We start from the raw sequence: 22,462 nt of genomic DNA, 5'->3' as shown, positions 1-22,462 counted from the left end.
TTGTTATTTTTATCTACCCTTGTAACTTCAAATACCCTCTAGTCCATTTCTAGTTTACTTAGCATATTGTCCAAACAATGGTTGGACCCGGGGTTGTCTTGAGACTCACCCATATTACTCACGTTACTTTGTTTACACCTCTATTAGAATAACATTCTGGGAATAGCTGTCTATTCCTCAGTATCCCCCAGTAAAATGCAGGATAAGATGCCTAGTACATACTAGTAATAAATGTTTAATACAAGATAATAAATAATAAATTAGATGCCAACTGTGTGCCAAGTATTTCTAAGAAATTTACATTTATCCTGTTTGACTTTCACCGCAGCCCTACTAAGGTAGACGTAATAGCTTCATTATACAGGTGGAAAAGGAAATATGTTTATAATGAACAGTAACCAAAAGGTATGCAGACGTTAAATCAGGTGTTAAAGTGGTGGGATTGTAGGTGGTTTTTCTCTTTCAAAAATGTCTTTAGTATTGTGGTTAGGCTATGTGTGTACATTTGCGCACATGTCAGCATGTGACCAAATAATCTAAAAACTTGAGTTGGCAAACACAGCAGCAGGGAATTGTAGGGCAGGGTCTGGGAAAAGGGAGGAACCCAAAGGCTACAGTCAGCTAAGGCCAGACTCCACCAGTGAGCTGTCTGCGAGGGCGGGGAGTGCCCACCTTCTTACCAGCTACGGGTTCCACCCACGGAAACGATTCCTTTCCGGGAGGCCGACCCAGCCGACGCAGCCGCATGCAAAAGACCTGAGGCAGCCACTCCAGAAAGGCTTCAACCGGAGGGGCGGGGACAGGATTGGCCCGCGGGCTGGCACTGATTGGCTGCCGCAGAGGAGGGGCGGGCTCTGCCTGTGGCCCTACCTCACCGGGGAAGACACCCGCGCTGGAGCCTGTAGGATAGGGAAGGAGTGTGGGTTCCGAGGGCCGCGTCGGGACACGTAAGTTTGCACGGTTGTCGCCCTACAGGCAGCGCCGGAAGCGCTGCAGTTTGACGCCCGCGCCCCCTCTGTTTTCGAAGGGGTAAAGCTCTTCCTCCGGACCTGCTCCGCCTCAGCTTCTCGCCCCTCCTCCCGAGGCCGAAGCCCCCAGCCTAGGTGGGGCGGCGCAGCCCGAGCTCACGGACCCGGAAGAAGCTCCATTCCCGCCTCCATGGAGCCCAGCGCGCTGTCCCTCACCGAGGAGGACCTGACTGAAGTGAAGAAGGACGTGAGTAGCACTATCTTGGCCAGGCGACCCGCAGGCTGGGGTAGACTGCAGCTCCGCGGGCGAGGAACGCGGAAACTCGGAGTCCGACTTGGGTTCGGAGGAGGAGCCTGCGGGTGGGAGGAGTGGTCAGGGCCTCCGCGAGCCCAGCGTCCGAGCATTCTTAGTTAAGTGATCCCCCTGGCGACGTGTTAATCCGCGTTTTAAATCGCTAAAAGTAGGTCTTGGGTGTCTGAAACCGTCTTCGGTGGGGCGTTTCTTCGCAGTCGGCTTCTTGCCCACTCTTCGCCTATCCCCTGGTGATTAAAGCCCCGCCCCCTGCGCTTTGGAGCCGCGGTCGGGATGGACGGCTCACGTTCTCGCTTTAGTTTGACTCCCCAGGCTACTGGTTTTACCCGGAGCAAAAGCTGGACCAGATAAAGTATCCCAAACAGTGGAGTAAATATGTGAAACTCTTACAGAGGGGGGTGGGGGAAGCTCAGCAGCTGAAAGCACAACCTGGAATTCCCCGAGTAAGCTAACGCCCACATATTTAAATTGAGGGGAGGGGGATGAGTACCTGTAGCCGAGAATACTTTACAAGCAAACATTGAAAATATTCAGTGGTTAAATTTTGTTCTTCTGCTTGGATGCTGCAGAAAACTTGAACACTTAAACAGTGGCTTTGTTGAGATATGACTTGTTTCTCTTTTTCCTATGCCTTTAGTTGATTTGCTGTTTGAGACCTATATGAGTGCCTGCCACTAAAATACTTTATATCAATTCAAATTAAAAACAAAAACTGAACATGAAGTGTGCTCCGGCTGGCTTAACAACACAAAACTTAGAAAATCATCTTAGTGAACTGGACAGGACAACAGCTTTTTAAATGTTCTCTACTTCAAATTTCCTCTTTTTCTCTCCCCTGTAAGGTTTATTACATTATACTCATGATTCCGGTTGGAATTCCTTAGCAGAAAGAAACTGGACATAATTGGGATTTGTGCCTTAGTTTCCTCATTCAGCAGATATGTAGGGAACATTTACTGTACGGAAAGTACTGGCATCTGGCCTAGATTGGACACATGCAAAAAATATCAATCAGGCCCCTGCTTTATAGTCTAGTTGAGAAAAGGCTGGAACATTGATAACTAATATATAATAAATGAGTTCTGTCTTTTTCAAGATGTGTGCCAGTAAAACCATGAACTCCAAGAGCTAGGCTTGCTGTGTTCCAGATGCTGTGTGACACAATTTACAATGTTCCCATTTCATCTTTACGACAAACTCTGAGATCATTGTCATTCCCATTTCATAGCTGGTAAAATAGGCAATGCAAGGTTATCTTCTTTATATCACTTTATATCAAGTGGGAAGATATAAAGCCTGTACACAAACAGATGTGAATAGTGGCTTCCAGGCCTTATTTTTTTTCCCATGAGTTCGTTGATGCTATCCATCGCCAAGATTTCATTTTATAGCCATATCAGAAATTCATAACCTTGGGGAATCACGGATGGGTTTCCTGAAGTCTATGAAAAATAGTATGTGCACGTATTTTTCTTAGAAATTTTCATCATGATGTTTTCAAAATGGTTTATGACCTTAGAAGCTTTTTAAATTATCACCCATATATTTGAACTTCCTCCTCTCTCAGCTATAGGTACTTATTTCCAAATATCTGCTGGAAATCCATTTTTATATCCTGCAGATTCCTCCTCTTGTCTAAAATGAACTTTTTATCATCCCTCCCCACACGGCCCCTTGCTGTTCCTGCTTGTTCTCTGTCTTGAATAGTATACCACCACCCATCCTTCTTCACTGTACTCCTCCCTCCCCTCTGCGCCATCTAGTTGTTTACTTCATCTTTTTGGTTGAATTTAGTTTATTAATATGGATTACATGCTGCTGTGAGGCTGATAACTGTAGTTGAATCTCACGGTTCAAAAATCTGCAATTAAGACACAATCCTAGTTTGAAAAAAGCTTGATTTCTTAGGAAGAGGGAGATAGACCTAAAATGATCATTTCAAGTTGTAAAATACATTCATCTGAAAGACAGTACTTAGCATTCTGCTAAGTTCAGGATACACAGTCAAATAGAACATACTTGATTCTTGCCTACTTCAAACATGTAGCTCATTAGGTTTGAAAACAAATAAATGTATAATTACTAATTATGGTAAAGACAATTAAGGAGACAAACAGAAATTGAGGCACTAACAGGGGGCATCTACTTGAGATAGGATGGTCAGGGAAGGTTACATTTAAAGTGGTTCCACCCTGGCCAGGTGCCTCAAGTCAGTTGCAGCATTGTTCCATACACCAAAAGGTCATGGCCCCAGTCTAGTCCTGGCACATACCTAGGTTGAAGTTTGATCCCCAGTCAGCGTGCATACGGAAGGCAACCAATTAATATTTCTCTCTCACACAGGTGTTTTTCTCTTCCTCCCTCCCTCCCCCTTCCCCTTCCTCTAAAAATAAACATGTATTCAGGTAAGGATTTTAAAAAAGGTAAAAAGATAAAGTGGTCCCTGAAGGATGTGACAGGACTGGGGGAAGAGTATTCTAGGCAGAATAGAATTTGCAAAGGACCTAAGCAGGCAAGACTTGGGTGACTTGGGAAAACTGGAAGAAAAACTGGCAGAGGGTACCCTGAGGTGAAGTTATGGTAGGCTAGAAATAGATTATGAAGGACCTTATAGATTATAGTAAAGTGCCTGGATTTTTTTTTCCCCCAAGTGTAGTAGGGACCTACACACTTGGGGAAAACTAATGACATTTTTAAAAATCCCTCGGCCTATTGTATGGACTGAGGAAAGCAAAGTGAAAAGGAAACCAGTGAAGAGACTCTTAGAATATATATATAGGTGAGAGATGATGTCATTTGGATCAGGGTGAAGGCAGTGGAAATGACTGGAGCAAGAGAATTCCACATGCATTTTTTAAGTAGAACTGATAGGCTTTGGTGATAGATTGGTAAGAGTTGAAGAAGAGAGTGGAATGAGATTAGTAAGTGGAAATGTCAAATCAGCAACTTGACCAACAAGTCTGAAGATCAGAAGACAGATCTGACAGCTGGGGGCGTAGGGGAGGAGAGCACTTACGGGGTGGAGGGGTCAAGGGAAAAGGACTCATGGACATGGACAACAGTGTGGTGATTGCAGTGGGAGGCAAGTATAAGGGGCACAAATAGTAATGGGAAAAAAACATAAGAAATAAATTATTAAAAAGAAGAAGAAGAGAGGTCCAACCTGGAAATACAAGTGTGAGATCGAATGAGTTCATCTAGGAAGTTGGGAGCTAGAAGGGAAGAAGGAGATCATAGAAGAGTTTTGAAAAGTGAGAAGTTACAGCCACAGAAATGGGAAGCAAGCCAGGAGATGCATGTAAGACAAGAAAAGAATATTTCCAGGAAGTAGTGGTCAACTGTGTCCATGCTGCTGAGAAGTAAGATGACTGAAAATTATCGGGTTTAGCATGAAGAAGGTCATTGGTGAGGCTGAGAAGAGTCTGGGACATAATGGAAATGCCTGGGAATTAATTGGGAGATGAAAAGTGGAGTCCTGCTGTATTGAAAAATGGAATGTTTACACAGGGTACTGTACAGACAGGGGAGGGTGCCTACCTTATTCTGGGAAGTTTGGGTAAAGCTTCCTGAAGGAGATGACCACTATCCTGAATCTTAAAGGATGAATAGCAACTTGAAATATAGAGAAGGGAAAATAAGACAAAAGTAACAACAGAAAGAAATGTAAAGTGACGAACAGCAGTTTGAGGTACAACATAAAGTACCAGGACCGGTAGAGGTGGTGATAGATTAAACTGTAGAGGTAGGTAGGATCCATACCATGAAGCACCCTGTCTGCTATTATCAAATATTTATTGAGCACTTACTGTGTATCAGACTATGTCAAGCCTTTATATGCACTGTCCCATTTAGTTTTCCTAGAAATCCTCCAAAGTATTATTATTTTATCAATAAGGAGCAGGAAGTATAGAGATAAGTAACTTACCCCAGCTCTTGCAGAAGAAGTACATGGCAAATTCAAGATGTGAATTAAGGTTGTTTTGAGACCAGAGCCATGCTCTTGATTTCTCTATTCTTCTGTTCTTGTTTGAGGAAACGTATCCTTTTAAGTCAAGGGTGAAACTGTTTTAAATTTTGAAAAAAATAACAGATGGCATTTCAATATTAGACTTTCTATAACACTCCAGATTTCCATTTTCTCTTGAAAAATTGGAGGATGTGATAGATGTGTAAAGGAGAAATTTGAGGGGGAGGAGAGAAGTAGGAAGCCCATTGTGAATAGTCCATGTAACATATCATAAGTACCTGAACTAGAGGAATGCTAATGATAGAGATGAAGTGAAGGGGCAGGTTAGATAAATATAAGGGGTAGAGTGGCAGGTGTTGGTGGGTGGGTGATCGGAGGTAGAATGTAAGAGAAAAAGTCAAGGATCAGTTGTGAATTTATAGCATTATTGGATGGTGGTACTCCCAAATGAGTTGAGAACATCAACAAAAAAGAAAAAAGGAAATAAATTTGGTTTTGGACATGTTGGATTTGAAGTACCTTTGGGATATCTAGGTAGAAAAAGTCTTGATAACACACACAAATTTGGGAATCATTAGCATATAGGTGGTAGAAATGACAACAGATGAGGTTTTTCAAGTTCATCTTGTAGTTTGTTTCTCTATCCTCACAGCTTAAATTTATGCACTCAACATACCTTATGTAAGATTTTGCAGCAGTCTTCTAATTGGCTTCTTTTCACCCCAATTTTTGCTCTCCCCATGCCCCCCCCACAAAAGTTTTCTTAATTGCTTCTTATTTATAAACTTTGGATGATTCTTTTGGTTACAGGAAAATGTGTGTTCCTCAACATGTTATAAAAATTCTCCCATGATTCCACCCCAATTTTCCTTCCTAGCCACATTCCTCACCACCCTGTCATATGCAGCCTGTGTTCCAACTACCCCAGAATGCTCAGCATTTCCCCACTGTGCACCTTCATGTCTCTAGTAAAAGTATAGCCTCTATGAATTTCCCAGGTCTTGGAAGTAGTCAGTTGTTTGTTCTGTGCTTTCCCAGTACTTGGCCAATAGTCTTTTTTTTCTGGGTAATATCTCACCATCCTACAGTTACTGGTTTGCACGTGATATGTAATCTCCACCATGTGCCCTTTGCATGCAGGATTCTGGTCTTATTGATCTTTGCATACTCGGCTCTTGTTATATTAGGTATTTAGATATTTGAAATGTTTGTTGTATGAATATATAAATAAATGAATGTGGGGGTTCAGTGGACTGTGAACTGTAAGAACCCTTCACCTTTACTAGCCTACTTTTCTGCCACCATATCCTAGGATATTTCTAAGATTTGCCATTGCCTTTTGCTCATAATGATAAGTGTGAGTCAAATTAGTTATAATTGTAATTGTCACTAACATTTATTGATCACTTAACTGTGTGCCAGGTACTTTTCTAAGAGCTTTCCATGAATACCTCATAATACTTAGATGAGGAAACTAAGGCATACAGGAGTTAAGTTACTTACCCATGATAACATGTGCAGTAAGTGGAGGAACTAGAGTACAGTCATTGGCATCAGACTATTAATGCCATTTATTGGGACCCATGTCATTATTCTGCTATGCAGGTCTCCTTAGCTACTTCTCAGACCTAGGCCTGTTTTCTGTGATTTGCTGTTCTTTTTTTCGTTAATATCTTCCAACACTCACCATACCTTTAGGTTTCTTTCCCCCTATATCTTTCTATCTTCCTTCTACCAACTGACTCCAAAGATAGACACATTATGGGCCCTTTTAATTTAGTGGGGGGTTTTTCTAATGATTTTACTCTAGGAAGATGGATAATTAACAAATGTGAGAGTTATAAGCTACGAGACCTCTCACTAAGTTAATGTCTGTGGTCCTGACTAATCCTGGATGCCATGATAAGTGGTAACTAAAATGAATGAAGCCTTTGCTCTCATCTTTACCCCCAAAGGTGGCCCTCAGCAGACCTCCCTATTTGCACAGACCCAGGTCCTCTAGACTAGAATGGCCCCTCTTCACAGTAGCCTGGTCATAGTTTATAGGTGTGAAAATGAGATCAGAGCAGAAGAGAAGATGTGAGGAATGTCTAATCTAGGACTTTTTTTTTTTTAATCTTCACTGGAGGACGTGCTTACTGATCTTAGAAAGAAGGGAAGGGATGGAAAGAGAGGGACAAACATCACATGACAAAGAAAAAAGTCAATTGGTTGCCTCTCCTTATACACTCTGACCAGGAACCAAACCCACAACCCCTTAGGCATGTGCCCTACCCAGGAATTGAACCCACAGCCTTTGGATTTACAGGACAATGCTCCAACCAACTGGGCCACGTTGGCCAGTACTAATCTAGGATCTACCTTTGTCTACTTGGACCTTTACCTTAATAGCATGCATTTTTAGGAGCCTAAGCCTCCCAACTTCAGGAAGTTTTTCCCCACCAGTTAAGACTCCTAATCAGTCACCTGCATGATTTCCTGAGGTGTTCAAAAAAAAAAAAAAGTAACATTAAAGCACATTTTATGTTTTTCAGGCTTTAGAAAACTTGCGTGTATATTTGTGTGAAAAAATCATAGCCGAGAGACATTTTGATCATCTACGTGCAAAAAAAATACTCAGTAGGGAAGACACTGAAGAAATTTCGTGCCGAACATCAAGTAGAAAAAGGGCTGGAAAATTACTAGACTACTTACAAGAAAACCCCAAAGGACTAGATACCCTTGTTGAATCTATTCGGCGAGAAAAAACACAGAACTTCCTGATACAGAAGATTACAGATGAAGTGCTGAAACTTCGAAATATAAAACTAGAACATCTAAAAGGTAAGTATGTTAGGTATACAAGAGTTCTTTTAAATGTAACAGTGCTTTTAAAAAGTAAATTAAAAGAACAGTAAAACCCAAAAATGATCATTTTGCATTTATTCAAAAATTTAAGCTTCAAAATTGCATTCATTTGCATTTTTAATCTTATAGGGTGTCCTTACGTTGGAAAAGTGGAATATCACTTAACGTTCTGTATTTATATTCATTTAACAATATCATTTCTAGAAAATTTAACTATAATAAAGTCCCAGGGTACTCAGTGGTTTCTTTCTAACATGATCAGAATTTCAGGTAAATCTATTCAAAAGTAACCCCTGAAAATGCACTTAACACATAAAGAATAGTATGTAGACAAAGTATTTTAGTATGTAGACAAAGTATGTAGACAAAGTTGTCAACTCTGATGAATGGTTTTTCTCCTACCAGTTGATCTAAAATGAAGTAGTTGGCTGTGTTGATAAGAATTATGTTATATAAATTTTATATAACTTTTAACACTAGAATCAAACTCAGTCTGGCAGAATGAGAGAGGCATGAGAACTGAGACTGATGAAGGGAATAGCAGATTCACCTCTCCTGTTTCATTCCCACCCCAGAGCAAACACACTCACTGGTTGGAATGCTGTGTAGACTTGCCTGTACCATTTAAATCCCCACCCCCACCCCCGCAAACTCCCATCTCACTCTCTGTCTGTCTCCTCTCTCTCTCTCCAGAGCCCTTAAATTTCATGTGAATGTGACATAGCTCTGTTCCAACTGTGCTAGGCCCCAGGGATACAGAAATGAGTAATGTAGGGCTCTGCCCTTAAGTACATCACAGTCTCTGAGTTCATGCTAGAACACATTGGAAGTGTCCCTTTTTCAGTCATATTTAAGAAAATAGTTTCTATAGCATGGAACAAAAATACCAAATGTATTGTGAAGTTAACTAGTAGGAAAAATGACATAAATGTACTTCATAGACTTTTCAGGTTTTACATAAAATTTCTCGATTCTGAAGGTTCTGTGCATATAGATAGTTCCGGGTTGAATATTTGCTAAGCCTATCGGAAAGATAAAGTGTGTTTGTGTTTATTCTTTCTACACTGTGGTTAATTATAGCTACATTCTTTAAGTATGGTAAAATCCTTACATCAGAACAATCACCATCATTTAAGTATGTTGTTTTATAATGTCCTGGGTGAGAACCAGGACATTATTTAGTGGGAAGAGGAGGCCTGGAATTTTGTTCTCCTTTTCCGTGAAGTAGTCCTGGAATGGTGGGCATGGCTTAACTGTTCTGGGCCTCTGTTTTCTCATCTCTGATAGTGAGAGACTGACTATCCCAGATGACCTCTGAAATTCCTTCTACTTCTAACATCCTGTGATTCAAGATTCAGTCATTGGCATTAATTAACTCATAGATTTTAGCATATGTTCTGTTTAAATTTGTTTTTATTGAGTAATGTGTTTTTTGTGTGGGCGCTATGCTAAAGAATATTAGTTGTGAAAGCCATTTCTTATTTTATGGAAGATTTTAGGCTACTTTATTTTCCCCAAGTCCTTTAATGGTTAAGTGTTTAAATATGCAAATTAAGTTTATAGCATGTCATTTAGCATCCTTGAGACTATTTCATTATCTAGAAAATGTAAATAATAGTATACATTTCATAGTTATTGGGAAAAGCAAATGAAATGTAAAATGGGTTATGACAATTTATAAATTGCTATTTAAATTTTGTTTGTGTGGTAGCTTTTAATCTTTAAATGGTGACAAGATGGGCATGGGCTCAATTTTTTTTTTGTTACTTTTTTATTGATATCTGTATAATTTCATTGTAGGACTAAAATGTAGCAACTGTGAGCCTTTTCCAGATGGAGCCACAAACAGCATCTCTCGATCAAATTCAGATGAGAGTAATTTCTCTGAAAAACGGAGAGCATCCACTATCATGTACCATCCAGAAGGAGAATCCAGCACAGCCCCCTTTTTTTCTACTGATTCATCTCTGAATTTGCCTGTTCTAGAAGTAGGCAAAGCTGAAAATCCCACCTTCTCTTCAACTACACTTCCCAGACCTGGGGACCCCGGGGCTCCTCCTTTGCCCCCAGAGCTGCAGTTAGAAGGAACTTGTGGAAACTCTAGTGAGATGTTTCTCCCCCTAAGATCACGTGCCCTTTCACGGCAATGACAGTTCACAACCTCTTAATGTTTTTAGTAAGACTAATATTTGAAAATATATGAATCTTTTTACAAAACTGCTATAATGACTTATTAACACCAATACATGTCTTTTAAAATCCAATATAAGCACACTTTGTAAATAGACTTTTGGGGGGGGGAGCAGCATATTTTTAGATAGCTAAAGTAAATCATGTGGATCATGTACTTTTCAGAATTTTGTATTTTTTAATAGTTTATTTTTTATTGTATTTTTTTTTCCATTACCGCGTAATTCCCCTAATACCCTCTTTGAGGTATTTTGTGTTTTCACATTTTTTATGTTTTAAGATCAATTTTAATAGGGAGCATTTCTCTATTTGGTAAGGGAGTCTTAGGCTGGAAGTGATGTTGTTTCTCAGTGCATTTGTGCTAGAAATTTTCACAGTCTAACAGTCCTTTCCATCCATCCAACAGTAAATTTTCAGGATTAAGCTGTTTGTAATTGGTAATAAAGCCAATCACTGATGTGGGGAAAAAATACCAGTGTACCAAAAAAATCTCTTTCCTGCTCAGTTTGGCTTACAGACACTTACAGAGTCCCCTTCTGATGCGGAGGAACATCTGACTAGTTTGAGCCACCTCAGATCTCAATTAGCCAAAATACATTTATTAACCTTACTAATTCATGCTACTTTCTTGAGATTTTCACATTCTTCTCTTTAGTATTTTCACTCCAAAAGGAAAATCTTTACAAAAACCTGTTATTACCTGTAATTTGGTGAAATTCTTAAAAATACTTTTTCTGTACTGTCTACTCTCTTTTATTGAGAACCACTGTACAAGTTTAAATAACTAGCACAAGATGTTTTTTTCTGTGTGGGTATGTGACAGTCTGTTTTATATACTACTTGGAACAAACAAGCCATAAGTTTTGTTACATCACAAAGTTTTACTAAATTTATGTATTTATAAATTAGGTGCTCATTGTGTCCATTTAAAGTATAATTCTATCTATACTTGAAAAAAGCAGAGATGGAAACATGCTATTAACAATAAAAATTTTTGAATTGTGCTATGTTTTGGAAGTTTCAAACTTTTTAATAGGAAGTAAATATCTAGAATACTTATTTTATATGTATTAATTTTTATAGAAGATATTTCAAGTGTGAGATCAAGTTGCATTTCTGGATAAACCAATGAGGTAATCAGTCCTGAAGAAGATTGGCATATTGGTTTTTAAAGATTGGGTAATTTAAAAAAAAAGACTGGGTAATTTTTGTAGTGTAAACATTTTCTAAGGATTATGGAGAAACAGGTTTCACGTCCAGTGTAGCATAAGAAAATAATGGCATTACATTTAAAGATCTTACTTACTTTTAGAGATAGGTGTAGGGAGGCAGAAAGAGAGGGAGAAAAACCTTAATTGGTTGCCTCTCTCATACGCCCAACCAGAACTCGCCCAACCAGGACCTGGGCCACAGCCCAGGCTTAAGCCCTGACTGGGAATCAAATGGTGACTTCTCAGTTTGCAAGATGATGTTCAACTGATCATGCCTGGCATTACATTTAAAGAAATCTTTTTTAAAAGCAGAAGCAGGCTTTTCATTAATTAAAACAAATTTTAATATGCAGTTATTTTTTTTAAATAGGATCTACTCAGAATCAGACCATAATGTAGATAGGTTATAGAACCTATATTTATAGTTTATAACACTGCATTTTCTTTCAGACTGTTGAATACCTATATAGACAATAAAATTAGGATTTTAACAAATTTAGGCTTTTGGTTTTTCTGAATCCTATATATTTTTTTTAAATACTGAAAACCAACCATCACCAACAAACATTTGACTTTGAATGGCTGGCATGATACAGTGCAACTGGTGACTAGGCTAAAGAATGCAGCAGTGAAAAAGTTACTTTTCACAGATACTATATTATCACTTAATCCGAAACATCTTTGAGCTCACGTTTGTATTGCTTTTTTGAAAAGCTAATAGACTTTATTTTTTAAAGCAATTTTAGGTTTATAGAAAACTTAAGCAGAAAGGACAGATTTTCTATGTTTCCTCTCCTCCTGTTTCCCACATTAACCTCTCTCTAATTAGTATGATACATTTATTAGAATTGATGGACCAGTCTTGATACGTTATTATTGACTGAAGTTAATAGTCTATGTTACAGCTCGCTCAGTGTTGACAATTCTGTAAGTTTTGACAAATGCATAATGTCAAGTATTCGCTATTATAAAATACCATACAGAACAATCTCACTGCTCTAAAAATCCCATATTCCACTCATTCCTTCCTCTTTCCTCTCCCTTCCTATTTGGTAACCACTGATTTTTTTTTTAATTGTCTCTCTACTTTTATTGTTTCCAGAATGTCATGTAGTTGGAATCATACAGTATATAGTCTTTTCAGATTGGATTATTTTATTTAGCAATATGCATTTAAGATTCCTCCATGTGTTTTCATGGTGAGCTCACTTTTTCAAGAGGTGATTCCATCTTTGTCAGCATGTCACTCTTAATGCAGTGACATGCATAGCTACTGTCTTTTTGCTTAAGCAGTGTAAAAGGGAGCAGGAAGTTTTAGGCTGTGGCTTTATCTTGCATCATTGGATAAATATGTACACTATTGACTCTGAAAAAATGCACACCAAGAAGCAAATTAATCCATAATTTTTAAATGTAATCTGAGGGGGGCTTTCTGAAAGGAGAGCTGAATTTAAGCACAAAAATACATAATAAGATAACTTGAGTGTTCCTCCTAAAATCCTTACCTTGAGTTTGCCGTACTATTAGATAGTTGTTCTTTGTTACAGTGGTTCCTAAACTTTGTTGCCCGGTTCAGAATCACCTGGAGGGCTTTTAAAGATCCTGATGCCCTGGTTGTACCCTATACCAATTAAATCAGAATGTCTGAGTGTGGAAGCCAGACATCAGAAGTTCGTAAAGATTTCTGGGTGATTCCAGTGTGCAACAATATTTGGAAACCACGGCCAAATTGTGTGCCGAATAACTGCTCAGTGTTTCCACATGCGTGATCTTGTTTATACTTTTAATAACAATCCTGCATGGTAGGCTTTATTTTCAGCTTTTTTAACAGGTGAGAAAGAAACAATAAACTAAATGACTCAAAATCACATAGCTCTTCAGCATTAAAACTCAGGGCTGTGTAACTCTTAAGTCAATGTTTCTTCCACAACTCTGCTTTCTTATTAGCATTTCTTTTTTTTAATATTTTATTTATTTTTAGAGAGGGAAGGGAGGGAGAGAGAGAGAGACAAACATGAATGTGTGGTTGCTGGGGGTCATGGCCTGCAACCCAGGCATGTACCCTGATGGGGAATCGAACCTGCGACACTGGTTCACAGCCCGCGCTGAATCCACTGAGCTATGCCAGCCAGGGCTACTTACTAGCATTTCTTAAATAGAAAGGTGAGTGGAGATTATATATCAGTTATTTATTGAGTACCTATTATTCTAGGTGCTGGAGATACAATGATAAAACAAAGTCTATGTTTTTGTGGAACTCACATTTATATAAATAAACCAGGAAAGCCAGATCATTCTAGTTACACAAAATAGTGCACGTATGAGCTAAAAAGTATCTTGGAAAGAGTATTGATAACATTGCAAAGGCAGTCCTCGCAGAACAGGTAACATTTGAGCTGAGACCTAAATAGTAAAGAAGGAGCCAGTTACATGAAGTTCTAGGGGTTCAGACAGAAGTAACATCCATTAGGCAGGAATGAGTTATTGAGGATCACAGGTCTGTGTGGCTGGAACAGAAGTGTAAGGGGTATCTGCAGGGAATTTAAGAGCCTGGTTTGACATGACATTTCATAAATAGCAAGGATCAAATATGGAAGAGCTTACAGACCCTTGTAAGAAGTTTGGAGTTTCTTCCAAGGTGGGAAACAATTGAAGGGGTTCAGTCAAGCGGGTGATATGATTTGATTTGTGTTTTAAAAGTTCATTGTGACTCTGACTGGTGTGGTTCAGTTGGTTGGGCATCATCCCATAAACTGAAAGGTTGTGAGTTTGATTCCCAATCAGGGCACATACCTGGGTTGCAGGTTCGGTCCCTGGTGGGGACAGGTATGGAAGGCAACCAATCAATGTTCCTCTCTCACACTGATGTTTCTCTCCCTCCCTTCTGTCTACTACCAAAAAAGAAAGTCTGTGTGACTGATTTATGAAGAATGGATTGGAGAAGGACAGGTTGGAAGGAGAGAGAACATCAACTTTATCTGTTTTTCTTTCCCTTCCTCTAACCTTTCCTTTCATTCCCTTCCCTGTACTTCAACAACTCGATCCATAAACCACTATCGGGCTAAATTAAGTATCTGTACCAGTAGGTCGTAGGGGGAGTAGTAGGAGTCCATACTGGAGTGCAGGATGCTGAACAGGATCTGGATGGCATAGGGATGGATATAGAGCAGCGATTTTTAACCTTTTTCATCTCATGGCACACATAAACTAATTACTAAAATTCTGTGGCACACCAAAAAATATATTTTTTGCCAATCTGACCAAATAGGTATTGTTTTGACTCATTCACACCAGATGACTGTTGTGTTGGCTGTTGTTACTTTTTTATTTCACATTCTAAGAGTTGGGTGCCCCTGATTAAATAGTCAGGTATGGCATGTTTTAAAAAGTCTTGTAGCACACTGGTTGAAAATCATATAGAGTATTGGGACTCAAATGGAATGAGAGCATCAATACAGATGAGTAGCCTGGTGTGAGTTCTCAGGGCCTGAGTGTGGTAAGAGTGGGATAGACATGGCTCAGCAGGGTGTCAGGGCCCAGAGTAAGGTGTCCACTCAAAGGTGTCAGAGCCTGAACTGGTGAAGAAGGTACCTATAGGGATGTCCAACATCAGGCCCTGAAGTGGAAGGTAGGACCAGGGTGAGGAGGGCATCTGTAGAAAGGCAATCTAAAGCAGTATGTCAGATCTGAAGTAAGGTAAGCAGGGCATTCACATGAAGGAAGGGCCAGCAGCAATGATGGAAGGTTGGCTGCATACAAAGAATTAATCAAATAAAAACATTTAGACTAATGGGAGCCAGATATCTCATTGTTGGAAAATGGAGTTACATATATGGAAAGAGAAAATGAAAAGTAATCCTATAGTACTGGATTAAAATGAGAGGTATCAGTGTGAACTCCAGGTTTTCAATAGACTGGGAAATAAATATATTCTCTTCACCAAGTTAAGGAAGTTTTCTGTCATTTTTTCAAGAAGATTTTCAAATTCTTGTTCTCTCTTCTCCTTCCAGCACCCCCATGATGCAAATGCTGGTACACTTGAAGTTGCACCATAGTCTGACACTATCCTCCTTAGATTCTTGTTTCTTCTTGCTGTTCTGATTGTGTATTTTTTGCTTCCTTATATTCCAAATCACTGATATGAATCTCAGCTTCATATCATCCCCTCTACTATTCATCCCCTCTACTATTGATTTGCTGTAAATTGTTCTTCATTTTAGTTAGTGTATCCTTCATTTCTGGCTGGTTCTTTTTTTATGGTTTCCATGTCCTTTTTTATGATGTTGAAGTTCTCTCTGAGTTCATCTGCTCTTCCCCTAAGTTCATTGAGCATCCTTACAACCAGTGTTTTGAATTCTGCATCTAATGGATTGCTTGTCTCCATTTCATTTGGTTCTTTTTCTGGAGTTTTATTTTTTTCTTTCATTTGGACTATGTTTCTTTGTCTCCTCATTTTGGCAGTCTCCCTGTGTTTGTTTCTATGTATTAGGTAGACTCCATGGAAGGAAATAAACATACAAGTCCAGGAAACACAGAGAATCCCAAACAAGATGGACGCAAAGAGGTCCACAACAGGACATATCGTAATTAAAATGCCAAAAGTTAAAGACAGGGAGAATCTTAAAAGCAGCAAGAGCAGTTGACCTCCCTAAAGACTGTCATCTGATTTCTCAAAAGAAAGTTTGCAGGCTAGAAGGGATTGGCATGAAAAATTCAAAGTGATGAAAAGCAAGGCCCTCCAACCAAGAATACTCTACCCACTAAGGCAATCATGTACAATTAAGAAGGAAAGACCTTCCCAGAGGAAAAAAAAGCTAAAGGAGTTCATTGCCATGAAACCAGTACTGCAACAAATGTTAAAGGGACTTCTTTAACAAGAAGAAAAATATGAACAATAAAATGGCAATAAATACACATATATCAATAATTGAATTTAAAAAACAAAAGAACAAGCAGAACTGAAATATAATAATAAATACAGAGAACCCATTGATGGTTGCCAGATGGGAGTGGAGTCAGGATGATGGGTGAGAAAAGTGAAGGTATTAAGAAGTACAAATTGGTTGTTACAGAATAATCATGAGGATACAAAGGACAGTTTAGGGAACACAGTGGTCAAAGAATGTATTCACATGACCCATGGACATGGTCCAACAGTGTGGGGATTGCCTGAGGGACTGGGGAGGGTCTGAGAGTAGCAGGAGCAAAGGGGAAAAAATTGGGATAACTGTAATAGCATATACAATAAAATACAATTAAAAAAAGTAAAAATATGCATTCTCTAACTGTCTACTGAGAGAACCTGGAACAATAACACTGCATTAGCAATGAACATACCAAGCACCTAAATCTACACTGTGGCTTTTTCAGGAGGGGGGTCCCCCCAAAACCATAATTTATATAAAACAATTGTGTATTATTACATGTTCAAACTTCAGTAACCTTCAAAGGGCTCTCCATTTGATGCACTGCATCTATCAAGAGATTTTTTCCACTGCTCAAAACAGTTTTGGGACTCATGAATTTGACATCTTTAAGTGCTTCTGCCATTTTTTGTTTCACCTCTTGCACATTGGCAAAATGTTTTCCTTTAAAGACTTTTCATCTGGGGGAAACACACAAAAGTAGCTTGGGGTGAGATCCAGTGAATAGGGAGGGTGGGGCATGGAGATCATGCTGTTTTGGGTCAAAAACTGCTGAACACTCAGCACAGCGTGATGCGTGGGTCACCGGCCAGCAGTGATCACGGAACGCTGAGGATGGCTTGACGAAACGCAAGAAAAAACATGCACAGAGACAGACTAGTTTCGGCGGAGAAGTAGGGACCAGATGGCCACCCCCTCTAGTGGGAAGCGCGACGATTTACTATCCAAACCTGCTTTTATTGGGCTCATTTTGCATAATAATTCAGGTAAAGTACATTACTCATTATGAGGAAGTAAGGAACAATAGATAACAAGGAACTCTGCAGGTCTATTTTGAGTCGGGGTCAAAGAACTGTAAGATTAAGGAACAAACTAACTTCCTCCCTGGACCCTTTTCATTCAACTGAGAGCATTCTAAACAAAGCAGGCTTCACAGTAATTTACATATTCTTTCTTAGGCCTGATCACCCGGGGAATCCGCCCTTTTCAGCACAGAGCTGCACCACCCTGTCATTGTTTCAGGCTTAGGTGGAGCAAGGGAACTAAGGCAACCAAGAGATAAGGAGATTTTCTCTCAGACAATGAGGACTCAGGCTATGTCAAAGCCAAGGAGCAAGGGTTCATCACCCCCTTTTGCTGTAGTCCCCAAAGTCCTTCTTTTGGGGGGCCTCCCAAGTGATTGTGCCTGTCTTAGGCCGTTCCCTTCCTGACGAATCTTACCTGTCTTTGGCTAACCGACCAAGCTTTGGGGTTCAGTTATAAATGAAGCAGCAGAAGCAGCGCTCCTGCCAGGGAGATAAGCTTCTGTCTCCTTCTGGCTTACAGTTCCAAAGGCATTTCCTCAGCCTTAGCCTAGGTGGGGGTTACAGCTTGTGATACCAGGTAGGGCGGTTCCCAACAATAGCGTCAGCGGATGCACCTGTAAATCACCCACCACGAAATGGACAAATATGTTGAAAGTCTTCAAAAAAATTTACTGAAGTCAATAGCAGCCTCTCACAACAACGCTAGCTGATACACTGATAGAGATGGGCTTCTAGGACACACACCTAGCATGGCTAGCCTGTACTACCAAGACCCTGCCCTCCAGAAGATAATTTCAGTCCTGGCTGGTGTGGCTCAATGGATTGAGTGCTGGCCTGCAAACCAAATGGTCACTGGTTAGATTTCCAGTCTAAGACACATGCCTGGGTTGTGGGCCAGGTGCCCAGTGTGGGGTGCACAGGAGACAACCACACACTGATGTTTCTTTACCTTCCTCCCCCTCTCTAAAAATAAATAAAATCTTAAAAAAAAAAAAAAAAAAAAAGGAAGCTAACTCCACTAAATGGAATCAGAATTCTTTGGCAAAATGCCTACTCCAGGACAAAATATAAAATAAGCCTGGAAATCTCATGCCACAATGTAGTCACAAAGAATGTGCCCCACAAAGAACGGTGGGGCATGCCCAAAGGGCACAGATGCCAGCTTGAAGGGGCTCCCATAGGCAAAATCTGGGACAATTTCAACATCAAAATGATAATAGCAGATTGCAATTCATTGGATAAAATAGGAAACTGAGTCAACTGTAATACCATTGCATGAACAAATAATTTGTTGAAGAATGTGATATTGACATAGTCTCAAAGTACCTCCCTACAAAATACTAATAAATTATAAAGAAGGAAATAATAACTTCATAGCAAAGAAACCTGGCAGATCCCACCTTCAACAAACAAAAAAAGAAAAATTAAAGTTAAATGTATTAGTTCCAGAGCAAATTGAAATTCCATGCATCCTGATGGAATACAATGAAAAAGAATACATCACTTCCATGATACACCTGCCAAAAATTTATAACCTGAATCTAATCAGTAGGAAACACCGGACAAACTCAAACTGAGGAATCTTCTACAAAATAATAGGCCTAAAAATCTTCCAAGTATCAAGGTTGTGAAAGTTAAAGACCGAGAATTCATTCTAGGATGAAGGAGACTAAGAGATAAGACTACTAAATGTAATGCATGAATCTTAATCTAAAGATTATTAAATGCTTTTTTAAAGTAAGCAATAAAGAAAGAAGACTACAGGAGTTGTTCAGGCAAAAGAAAAGGGTAGTAGAGGTAGAACTGGTAAAGTGTTTGTATTTGGAATATATTTTAAACTTAAAATGACAAGACTTTCTGTTTTTGTTTTTGTTTTTGTTTTTTTGTCCTAGGCACCTAATCAATAATGGTGCAACTTAAACAGAGAAGACTATGGAAAGTGTGGAAGTGTGGAATATTGAAGGTAAGAAATAGAGTTCTATTTTAGACATTTTTCAGTTATCTATTGCTACATAACACACCACACCAAACTTTAGTGGCTTAAGATAACAATAATTTATTTGTTCATAATTCTGCAAATTGGGCTGGATTTGGCTTCATGGTTTTTGAATGGTCCATCCTAGGGTCATTCTGGAAACATCTTAAACCTCAACTGGGGCTGGATGATTCCAGATGTCTTCACTCACATGTCTGGTGCCTTCCCTAGCATAAATGTACTAACTGAGAGCTGGCCAGGGCTCTTTATCTCTTCTTGGTAGCCCCAGTAGGGCAGCTGGATCTCTTTACATGGTGGCTCTGGGTTCCCAAGAGATCAAAAATGGAAGCATTCTATTCATAAAAGCAAGTGACAAAGTGAGCCCAGCTTCAAAGATAGAGGAAATATTCTCCACCTCAAGGAGTCACATACATGCACAAGGTACATAATCTTTGTAGATAATCTACCACAAACATGTTAAATTTGAGGGACTCTTTTGGACAGTAAAGGTGGAAATTGGATGCAGGAGTCTGGTGGTCAGGGAAGAATTCTGGACTGGTTATATAAAGGTGGGAGTTATTAGTAAAAAATATTTAAAATCATGGGACCTCATAAAATCATGTTGAAATGAAGGATTGATAGAAAAGAGAGAAAAGTCCAGGGCTGAGGCTGAGGTGCTGTCACACTTAGAGGTACGACAAGAAGGCAACAGAGAAAACTGAAAGGACTCTGTGAAATCGGAAAGCTAAATTGTATGATGTAGTAAAAGGCAGGGGGAAAAAAGTGTTCCAAGATGGAAGTCTATCTTGTTAAAAGGTCAAGTAAGAAGTGGCTCTTGGGCCCTGACCAGTGTAGTTCATTTGATAAGGTGTCATTCCCCACAAAGCGAAGGTCATCATTTTGACTTTGTCAGGGCACATGCCCGGGTTGCAGGTTCGGTCCCATCAGGTCACATATAAGAGGCAACCAACTAATGTCTCTTTCCTTCTCTTCCTCACTTCCCCTCTCTCTAAAAATAAATAAAATCTTTCTTTAATGCCTTTTGAACTTGGTTACATGGAGGCTGCTGGTGACTAATAACAGGGACTTAGGTTACTCAAACTGGGCACCCCAACCCCAGAGGCACTCAACAATAGGCTAGTTTTAAAAGTCACAGGATAAATGTGGTCTATTACAATAAAAGAGCTGCATTAGGGACTAATATAGAACATTTGCATACATTTTCAAAATACTATATTCCAAAAAAGTGCTACGCTCATGGGGTTTTGGGTCACACTGTATCAGCATCACCTCTGGAAAGACTAGAGGAGTTCAGCCACATCGGAATCAACTATGTGTTCATAACCTCTCCCTATTAAAATCTCTGGACATCAAGGCTCAGGTGCGCCTCCCTAGTTGGCAATGCTCCATGCATATGGTCACATATCTTTGTCACAAGAAGTTAGTACTGTCTGCAGCTCCACTGGGAAATGCCAACTGGTCGCTGTACATGTAGAAGTCTCTGGGACTCTGCCCCATGTACCTCTTACCTTGACCAATTTTAATCTGTATTCTTTTACTACAATAAACTATAGACACGAGTAAAACAACTTTCAGTGAATTCTGTGAGTCCTACCGAACTATCAAATCTGAGGTTGCTTTGAGGGACCCACAAACTTGCAATTGGTAAAGATGCAGAAGTAAGGATGGACTCCCAAACTTTGCACTTTGGGGCCAACATTTTTCTCTATCAACATACACATGTGGATGAAACATTCTCATGAAACATCTGAGAAACATTCATCTATTACTACACCCTCATAAATTATAATCCACAATATTTATTGATCATCTACTCAGGGGCAGACACTGAGCTGAGTACTAGGAATATATAAGTGAACAACATATAATCCAACTCCTTCTCCCAAGGAGCTCAGACACTGTGCTACAGGACTGCGAAAGAGAAGTGAATGAGACAAGTTCTCTGCCCCATGGAGATGAGTGTGCTGTGTAAAATGTGCAGGCAATCTATAGTGGGGTCTGTAAATGTTTACACTGATACAACTTTATCACTTTCACTTCGGTATCATTCCCTCTTAGTTTACCAGGAGGAGTTAAGGATTTTTAGTTTCCCTGGTGAGTAGGGACATGGTTATGTCATTTACTAAGAGGAAATACAAATGCAGAACCCAGTCATATGGAAAGACAAGTTACTCATCCTGTAAATGGGTGTTTGAGACCCCAGCAGGATGTCCATATGTCAAGTTTAAGAGCTTGGAGGAGGTTCCGTCCAGAACTTGGAAGGAAAAGATTGGGGCTATAGGCCCAGATTTGGGAATCAAAAGTGTAAGGTAGTTAATGCCATGAAAAGGAATGGGATGACTTGCAACTCTGTATCCTGTAGAAAAATGTTACATATTGCTAAAAGACGGTATACTATGTAGGGAAACACCAACATTTAAGGGCCATACAGAGCAAAGCAGGCATGAAAGAAAGCTGACAATGAGAAGCCAGAGAGTTTGGATGACCCCAGCGTGGTGGGATGTAATGCAGTAGGAGGTTCATCAAAGAGAGGTTGCTCAGAGTGCACCGGAATGAGGTCAACTAGGAAAAGACTCAGTCTGTGCCGTGAGTCCACCACCTATAGATGTCTTCCAAGACGACTGAGGAAAGCACACTGATTGGTTTGTTTTCTATTTTGAAGATGAGATGCAACAGGATCGGGAAGAAATCCTGGTTTTCTCTGGGCAAGAGCTACAGTGAGGAGGGCGTGAAAAGACAACGTTCTTAGCTTTCCTGTGCCTTTAAAAATTTCTTATGGAATGCTAAACTTTTCTTGGGACCCCTGACAAGGACCTGTCTTCTCAGTGCACGTGAGAAAGGAAAGAGCAAAAGAAGCCCCGCTTCACTATGCGAAGCGTCTTCAGCCTCAGACCTTCCGCCAGGGAAAGAGCGGGGGGCAGTAGTGCAGTAGAGTCGCCAGGGGGCGCAGTCCCCGAGATTATCTGCGAGATGCGGGGAGGGGCCAGCCACGGGGCGGGGCCAGACGCGGGGCGGGGCCT

General features: G+C 40.0%; 1 protein-coding gene across 1 annotated transcript; it reads left to right on the top strand.

The window, feature by feature from the left end:
* The first annotated feature begins 857 nt into the window (after nucleotides 1-857).
* BCL10 (BCL10 immune signaling adaptor) lies at nucleotides 858-11,470 on the top strand. The gene is made up of 3 exons (XM_028513808.2): nucleotides 858-1,215; nucleotides 7,783-8,071; nucleotides 9,896-11,470. Exons 1-3 carry the CDS (start codon nucleotides 1,159-1,161, stop codon nucleotides 10,243-10,245), a joined length of 696 nt encoding a protein of 231 aa, XP_028369609.1. The 5' UTR covers nucleotides 858-1,158; the 3' UTR covers nucleotides 10,246-11,470.
* Nucleotides 11,471-22,462: the final 10,992 nt, after the last annotated feature.

The sequence above is a fragment of the Phyllostomus discolor genome, chromosome 5 (assembly GCF_004126475.2).
Source record: "Phyllostomus discolor isolate MPI-MPIP mPhyDis1 chromosome 5, mPhyDis1.pri.v3, whole genome shotgun sequence".
In the NCBI taxonomy this organism is placed as follows: domain Eukaryota; kingdom Metazoa; phylum Chordata; class Mammalia; order Chiroptera; family Phyllostomidae; genus Phyllostomus; species Phyllostomus discolor.
This window is presented reverse-complemented; position numbering and strand designations above follow the sequence as displayed.